General features: G+C 47.4%; 1 protein-coding gene across 1 annotated transcript; it reads right to left on the reverse strand.

Moving 5' to 3' along the window:
- Window positions 1-4461: 4461 nt before the first annotated feature.
- LOC139018261 (MMS19 nucleotide excision repair protein homolog) lies at window positions 4462-7687 on the reverse strand. The gene is given in 5 exon segments (XM_070426915.1): window positions 4462-5948; window positions 5950-6541; window positions 6544-7080; window positions 7083-7429; window positions 7431-7687. Coding segments are annotated over 5 exon segments (2937 nt in total). The 5' UTR covers window positions 7655-7687; the 3' UTR covers window positions 4462-4711.
- Window positions 7688-8944: the final 1257 nt, after the last annotated feature.

The following is an 8944-nucleotide window of genomic DNA, read 5'->3' on the forward strand; positions in this document are numbered from 1 at the left end:
CTGGACCCATGCAAATCCCTCTCCCTGGGTGGTTTCCCTTCTTCCAGTGGCCAGTAAAGGTTTCCTCAGCAACTGGCATTGCTGCCTTGTGGACTCTGCCCCTGCTGGTGGCTGCTACCGCGGCCACCCCTGCCTGGGCACAGTCCCACAGCTCCTCTGTGGCACCACCTTACCGCACCCCAGTTGTGGGAGGAAATCTGCTCCCACTGTACCATGCAGAGTAGTGATCTTCAAATATAAAACCGTTTCCTTCCTAAGGAAGTTTCTACTCCAGCGAACAGAAATGAGAGTTATAGGAATCTGCAACTTTCTGCTTTACCAGTCTCTTCATGTCGCCCAAAATGCTAACATTGGGTGCCTCAGGGCTCTTCTCAGCACCACTGACACTCACCATCTAAAGACAGTGATGAGCTGACAGCTCTCTCATTTATATCTCCAGTCCATACACTCCCCTGAGGTTTGTTTGTTTTCCATTTTAGTACTTGCCAGTATGGTAGACTTACTGGGCATATGCCATCATACCGCCTGATACAGTATATATCTTTTATTCCCTTAGTCTTTGCACCCACTACCAAGTAAGTCTGATGAAAGCAAGGGCCTTATATCCCCAATACACAGAACAGTGCCTAGCACATAGTAGACACTTAATAAATATTTGTTAGGTGAACGAAGAAATGACATTTTTAGTTCAATATGAAGAACTTTCTAAACACAAAAGTTTTCAAAAGTAGAAAGGACTTCCCACAAAGGCGTTGAGTTTCCTATGACTGGAGATATTTGCTTGTTAAGGATATTGGGCAATCTGTTCAACTACTAATCGGAAGCAAGGAGGAAACCAGAAGAGAGTCATTTGCATGAAATATGACTATTACAGAATTAAAGATATAAATGTAGTTGAGTTTTTCATAAGCACAACTGATTTCTGTCACCATTCCTCAGTCCTCTTCCCAGACCTGTGATACTTCTCTCTACCCCTTTCCTCTTCCACTGTCTTCCTGTCTTCATCTCTTCTCTCTCACTCGCCCTCCCCCTTTCTCTCTCTCTCTCTTTCTCACATACATGCACACACCACACACATCTTTATAAACCTGAATGCTGCTACCTGGAGCCCTCCCTCCCTTGTCCCTTAAGATCTAGATGCTCTTGAGTCCAAGTTTCATGGCCGTGGGTGTCCAAGATGTCTATGCATTTCTAGAAATGTATGTATTCTCATGATCCCCCATGCCTCAAGAATCCTGCATCTACACCTGCCATCTCTGTCCAACAGTACCAACATACATGTGAAATCCAGCTTTTCATCATTTTCCACCAACCAAAGTACATAGACTTTACAGAATCACTGGGGCCCATCACACCACCTACTGCCCACATGGCTTGGACATATCTATGGAGTCCTGTGCAGACTCCCTTCCTCCAGCCCTCTGTCCAGGTTCTTTCTCCCACCGCTTCCCTCTTCTCCCCTCCCTCCATCCATTTCCCTCGATCTCCCATCCCTCTCATTCCCTCCCTTCTCCTCCCCTCAACTTTCCCCTTTCTCATTTTCCCTTTAACATTGAAGAGCACCGATTCCTTTCCTCTGTAAAGCACGGATCCAGTGGACACCCAGGCTCTGGTCATTTACCCAAACATTTCCCTAGCTAAGTGTCTTTGTTCCAAACAAAAGTGATCTCTTACCGAAGAAGAGCTGTGGGGTAAAGTGTCAATATGATTTGTCACACCTACTACATAGTTTGAGCTCTTACTATATGCCAGACCTTAATAATGTTTAATTTTTACCCATTAGCCTGTATTAACACTATGGAGATTAATGCTAAAATTATATAGGGTAAGAGAATTCTTATTTAGAAAATTAGACATTAAAAATATCTAATCCTTTAACTTTCTAGGTCAACAGGAAATGACTCACTATTCTTACAGATGGGAATAAAATCAATCCCCTCTTCCCCCATGTGTACCACCATTTTTTAAAAAAAGTTGTTTATTATCTTTTCTGATTATAATATTAACACATAAAGTTCCTAAAATCAGAAAATACAATTAGCTAGTTATTATGAAAGCTAATATATGTATTTTAAATATTCATCTGAGGATATGTTTTTATTTTTTATTTATTTATTTTTTTAAATATATTTTATTGATTTTTTACAGAGAGGAAGGGAGAGAGAGAGAGAGTTAGAAACATCGATGAGAGAGAAACATCGATCAGCTGCCTCCCGCACACCCCCTACTGGGGAAGTGCCCGCAACCCAGGTACATGCCCTTGACCGGAATCGAACCCGGGACCCTTCAGTCCGCAGGCCGATGCTCTATCCACTGAGCCAAACCGGTTTCGGCTGAGGATATGTTTTTATTGATTGGAGAGGGAGAGAAAGGGAGAGGGAGAGAAAAAGAGAGAAACGTCCATCGGTTGACTCCCATATGGACCCTGACCAGGAATTGAACCCGAAGAAACCTAGGTGTGTACCTAACCTTTTGGTGTACAAGATGACACTCCAGCCAACTGACCCACCCAGCCAGGGCAAAAACTAATATTTTTCTGAGTACCCAGTACTTGACACAGTTCTAAGTGCTTTACATATGTTATATAATAAAAGCCCAATATGCTAAGTGTCCAACTGTTCGTTCGACCATCTGACCAGTCACTATGATGTGCACTGACCACCAGGAGGCAGACACTCTGACTGGTAGGTTAGCTTGCTGGTGGGGTCCAGCTGATTGGGACTGGGTGAGATGGGCCAGACACACCCTGGTGCCCTCCTGCAGTCCCTTCACGCCCGGATCATGCACCAGTGGGGTCCCTCAGCCTGGCCTGCACCCTCTCACAACCTGGGACCCCTCAGGGGATGTCGAAGAGCCAGTTTTAGCCAGACCCTGGCAGGCCAGGCCAAGGGCCTCTTATATTACTATAAAGCATTGTTGCTCCAGGTGCCACTGATGAATCCAAGAGGTACAGAGAAGTTAAAATTGTTTCTCAAGATCACACAACCAGAAAATAAAGAATCACGCCATCTAGTGAATGTTGTCCCACTTTTCCTATCATTTAAATGAAATACTAGCTCACTATGTTGTAACCTGCATTTTTAATTTAATAACATTATGTGATAGCTTCCCTTGACAATAAACACAGATCTACACCATTGTTTTTCTTAGTACACATTGTTCCACTATGAGGCGATGCCATAATAGAGCCATTTTATAGTATTTTAAACAATGTTGAGATAAACATCTTATTCACTCATTTTCTGTTCACTTGTCTGATATTTTATCTTGGTACAAATTTCAAGAATTGTACTGAGTCCAAGAATACATCCCAGGTTACTTTAATTTATTTTAGAGATGAAGGCATAATTTGTTTGTATACATTCTTTCTTTATTACTTTTCTAGATTGAACATTAAAAACAAAATATATGATTAGGTGTTTTTTCACTACAGCAAAAACCTACTTTTCAATGTAGTCTTTTCAAATCAAACTACTATGGGTTGAATTTTCAAAAACAAACACGTAACTATTTCCTTGTGGGCTCACTTGGCACCTTCACATAGTTATTCGCACTTAACAGTGAACTTTCGTTAGCAGTGTTGTTAGCTCCATCTAGCGGTAGGACAGCAAAACCTGGCCATGGTGGTTCAGGTTTGTTGCTTGTTTTTTTATTGGAAAATAAATAAATAAATAAACAAACAAACAAACATAATTTATAGCTTTGTGGTATTTCATTTTCTTTCCTTTTGTTAATATAGCCACAAAGACTATGAAACTTCAAAGAAGAAACTAAAATACTTTAAAGTCAATTCAGAGCCTAATTTCATCATAAACATGAAATCATGAATTGTAGTTTTTTTTTAAAGGTCAAGATATTTCAGGAAATTTTAGATTGTGGGTTTTTTTTTTAATGGTAACTTTTCACAATATCTTAGATGTTTAAACAGCTACTTAAACTGTAATTGTCCTCCCGGTCAATTACTTTTTATATAGCTTCTAGCTCATCATTACACTGATTTATGTTTAGACAGACATGCTAATAGGATGGTATTGTGCTCATTCACGTCCATCTGGCAAGAAGAACAGAAGACAGGGCATTGCATACTTAGTAACAAAAGAAAGACCATGCGGCCCTATGGGGACTGGACAGAACTGAAGAGGAATTAACCTCCTGTTCCTTCCAGCAGCATTCTGTCCTGCATGATGGTGAGACGGTTACACACCGTCATGAAGACGTTCTTCTCCTTGCGTCAGAACTCTGGACGTAATTAATCTGGCATTTCCCTCGTATGGGAAGTCTCCCAATATTTATTTTAGTCGTTTAGGACATTAAAAATGTTTAGAGGGTTTTACTGTCCTGAACTATATATTTTATAAAAAGAAGTCTTTATTCTTCAGCAGATATCCACACATGCACCATCCCTGGTCCTCAGGGCCACGCTCATCTATCTGCATTCACTCCTCAGCAGCGTATCTTTTTCTGACATACAAATATGGAAGAGTCTTTAAGATCTTTCTTCAAACACAAGTAGTCTCACACTCAGTTACTCCACAATCCATTAGAAACCAGGACTGTTTCTTGTACAGCCGTGCAGCAGAGGCCCAGCATTTATGCTGTATCTGTAGGAAAGGCAATCAGAGGCCAATGGTCTCCCTGCCTTGGCAAGGTGGCTCAATAGTTAGTAATTCCACGTTGGATTGTCAGAACAGTCTAGGCCAGGACTCGGGGCTCACCTGCCGGGGCTTCCCAACAGAAACCATTCTCCCCTGGCTGACACTGCTTCCTTGCGCACCAGTCTCTTCTTGTCATCCAGAGGTTTGGCTAAGGCCCGGATCACCTGTGGTTTGTACGGCAGCAGCACAGGGGTGGGCAGGCGAGTGAGTGCGTGCATACACTGCAGTGCAGCAATCCGGACAGCCATGGAAGGGCTGGAGCTGAGGTTCAGGAACTTGGTAACGAGGGTATCAACATGAAGACTCATGACTTGGGGTGCTTCTAGTAGAAGAGGCTGAAGGCAGCTGAGGGTGGAGAGCTGTACCACACAGTCGGGGCAGGACAGGGCCTCCAGCAGCAAGGAAAGCAGCGTGGGCAGCTCTGGCAAGAGCACAGGCTTAGGCAGCCGGTTAAGTACATGAGACAGACCTTTCAGGTAATTTGGCTTCACATCTTGGGGAGCAGCATGGAAGCCGTGGACCAAAGCAGGCACGTTATCTGTGAAGAAGCGCTGGCGGAGCATGATCCGCACATCAGCATGGCCAGCACGAGTCAGTACATCAGTGCAGTCAGACATGAGCAGAGAGAAGCCATCAGCTGCTTTGGGGCCTAGTTCTGAATCACTCAGGAGGCCCATTAGCCAATCTGTAAGGCAGGAACTGAGAGGATGATATCTGAGCACTAGGGCCTTTGTTACCCAGAGAAGCAGTGTGAAGGCCTGACTGCGATGGGCCCCAGAACCCAGCCCAGCCTCCACTCTGTCCACCGCCAGCTGTAGGAATTCATCCAGCTGTTGCCCTGCAGGGTGCTTGTTGAGGAGTCCTGCAAAGCACTTGGCAGCGGCAGTGGAGGAGAAGGGGCAACCCTGGCAGCAGCTCAGCTCTAAAAGCTCCCGCATGAGTTGGTTCAGATGAGGGATTTCCACATTTCGAGGCAGGGAGCAGACAAAGGCCATAAGCAGTGCAACCAGCCTCCTCCGTCCCGAGGAGCCATCCTGGAATGGCTGGAATCTGTTTTCAGGCAGAAAGCAGATGTTGCCATCCCAGAAGAGGGGCACAATGCAGGCGGCACTCTGGGCAGCTAAGTCAGGGCTTAAGTGGGTGGTGGCAGTGCCAATGACAGACACCATGGCGGCCAACACTTCATCCTCCAGCAGCACTTTTCTCATAATTGAGTGCTCCTTCTCTGGCATGGAAGCCTGCACAGCCAAGGCAAGCAGGCAGGGTATAGCTGTCTGATGGAAATACCAGCAGCTGGCATTTTTCTGCCACCTGCTGGAGGCTCTGACAGACAGCAATCACTTCACTCGGTTCTGCAACCACATTCCCTTTGTTCATCTGGCAGAGATGCTGCAGCAGCAGAGGCAGGGTCTCCTCGACAATGCTGGGATGTGCTGATACAGCTGACAAAGCTTGCAGACAGTGCAGATGCCGGGAGCGTTTGGTGGACCCATCCTCTCTAGCCAACTCCGACTCCCCCATGCAAAGCTCCTCAGCAAGCTTGGGTACAAGGTGGCTGCTGAAGGCCACAGGGTAAAGAGTGGCCAGGGTGCCTGATGCTTCCAGTGCTGCCACCCTGCAACTCTGGGCATCCTCTTCCAGGAAGCTCAGTCTATACAGGTGACCCACGGCCAGCTCCAAGTCCCCAGGAGACAGGAGATCTGGCTGGGCACCCAAGACAGTGAGGGTACGGATGCCAACAAGCTGAAGTTGGGTGTTGGGGTCAGTCAGGGCAGTGAATACCAGTGAGCATAGCTGGTCCTTGAAAGCACTCAGAGACCTTTCACCCTTGTCTTCAGAGCTCCATTTCTGTTGCAGCTTCAAGAAACCCAGGATCATTTCAAGGATGTCCGCCGTTGGTTGCTCTGACTGTGCTTGTGGAATTGTTCCAGCAGCAAAGGCAGTACATTGCTGGTGATGTGGTGACAGGCCCGGGCAGATGCACCTGCAGCTGCCTGCAACAGCTTGGCACTAGGCCACACCAGTTTCATGTCGGGCTCACACAGATGGTGCCTGCAGTCCTGTAGAATGCTGCTAAGGAAGAAGTCAAGGAGGTCCTCAGCATCAGCCCTTAGCACAGAGCGAGACAAACACGCAGTCAGGGAGTGGAGGGCTGCTAGGCCCTTGGCCTCCGCCCGCTCACTTGCCGTCTGGAGCACCTCTCTGCGGATAGAAGCCCAAAGGCTGGGGAGGAAGTCCTTCAGTTCCTTCTGTCCGTACACAGCACAGCAAGCATTCAGAGCCTGCAGAGAATCCAGCTTGGCACTCAGAATCTCAGAATCCACCTTTTCAATCAGCAGAGGGAGCAGGAACTGAGCGAGTCGTGGTGTGGAAGCCAGCACAGCTCGGAGACTCAGGATGAGATCGTCTCTCTGGATACCATGAGATCGTTAGGTGGAGGGGTAAAATCAATAGGGAAATATCAGGATGTCACTTCAAACAACTCTTCCACAAAGGGTCCGAGGCTATAGTCCCTGGAGATGAGGTCGTGGACAATGCGGAAGGCCGCCAGAAGGTTACGGGGATCCTCTCCTCCATCCATCACCTGGATGAAGCCAAAGGTGAAGTCAGCTCCTAGGCCCGTCAGCTCTTCTTCCCGGGTTCGCATAAAGTTGGTGATAATACTGTAGACTGTGTGTCGGTCCACCTGTGGCCGGGACTGTACATGGACCTCCTGGAAGATGGCTTTAAGCACAGAGACAGCCAGCCCTGGGGGCAGGGTCACACACAGGCTCTTCCTTCTCCAGGAGCAAGGAGTGACACTGGAGTAGCACCTGTGACAAAAGCTGGATTCCTCGTTCCCGAGTTCGGGGTTCTGGATTCTCTAGAGAAGACCCAAGGGCTTCCACCACTTGTAACACTGTGTCACTTCCAGATTTCACATCTGCAGCCACTTGGTCAGCGGGGCCCTCCTGCTGACCCATGACGAAGTTGTGCACGAGGCCCCACAGGGCACCCATGGGCGCCACCGCCTCCAGATCGGCGGTGGCCGCAATGACGCAAATATATTTTTTTTAAAAAAAGAAGAAAAAGAAAGGCAGAAACAAATGATTGAAATGAGCCTGGATGTGCACGCTGTGGTGAGCGCTGTGCATGGGGACGATGGCAGGAGGGATAGGGAGGGACACGCCTGGGCCCTTGTCAGTGTGCTCTTTGACCCATTGGCGGCTGAGCTGAGACCTGAGGGAGGACTAAGGTAGGCGTAGCTGGAAGACAGGCTTCTAGGAAGAGGGAACAACATTGCTGAGCCCTGGAGTGTGAAAGGCCTGGGCGTGTCTGAGGAGGTGTGGTGGGAGGGCGTGACCGTAGGAGCAGAAGAGGTTGTTGACATTTTGACTGGATAATTTCTTTTCTTTTTTTTTAAAAAAAAACCTCACTCAGGGATATGTTTGTTGGTTTTATTTTATTTCTTTATTTTTTAAATATACTTTATTGATTTTTTACAGTGAGGAAGGGAGAGGGATAGAGAGTTAGAAATGAGATCGATGAGAGAAACACCGATCAGCTGTCTCCTGCACACCTCCTACTGGGTATGTGCCCGCAACCCAGGTACATGCCCTTGACCGGAATCAAACCTGGGACCTTTCAGTCTGCAGGCCAACACTCTATCCACTGAGCCAAACCTGTTAGGGCTGTTTATTGATTTTAGAGAGGAGAGAGAGAGAGAGACATCCACCAGTTGGTTGCCTCCTATATGCACCCCAAGCAGGGATCGAACCCACAACCTAAGTATGTGCCCTGACAGAAGGACATTCCAACCAACTGAGCCACACCAGCCAGGGCTGGGAAGCTTCTTGTTGGGCTGCCCTGTGCATTATAGGATGTTTAGTAGCATCACTGGCCTCTACCCACTAGATACCGGTCACGCTCTCCTCACCCCAGTTAGGACGAACTCCAGATATTGCCAAGTGTCCCTGGGGGACACCATCACCCCCAGTTGAGAAGGACTGGGCTAGAGCCTCAGGCCGGGCCAGGGAGGCCGTGGTAAGGAAGGTGCCTGCATTTCACTCTGAGCCAGTGAGAAGCCACGGGAAGTTTCAAATAGAAGAATTTCATGGTTCGAATTACACTGGATGCTCTCTTTGACCTTTCCTTTCCAAGGTTATCAAGGGACCGTGGTCCTGTTGTTTTGACTAGAATCTGCCAGCTCCCGTTTATTCTCAGCTTGTGCTTCTGCATCCACGGCTCACCCTGCGTCCGGCCCTGGGGTACCTTCTGCTGATTCAGACAACAGCCGCCACCGGCCTTGC

Source organism: Myotis yumanensis, unplaced genomic scaffold (assembly GCF_028538775.1).
Source record: "Myotis yumanensis isolate MYYU_CA2020_CCGP unplaced genomic scaffold, mMyoYum1.0.hap1 SCAF_10, whole genome shotgun sequence".
Classification (NCBI taxonomy): domain Eukaryota; kingdom Metazoa; phylum Chordata; class Mammalia; order Chiroptera; family Vespertilionidae; genus Myotis; species Myotis yumanensis.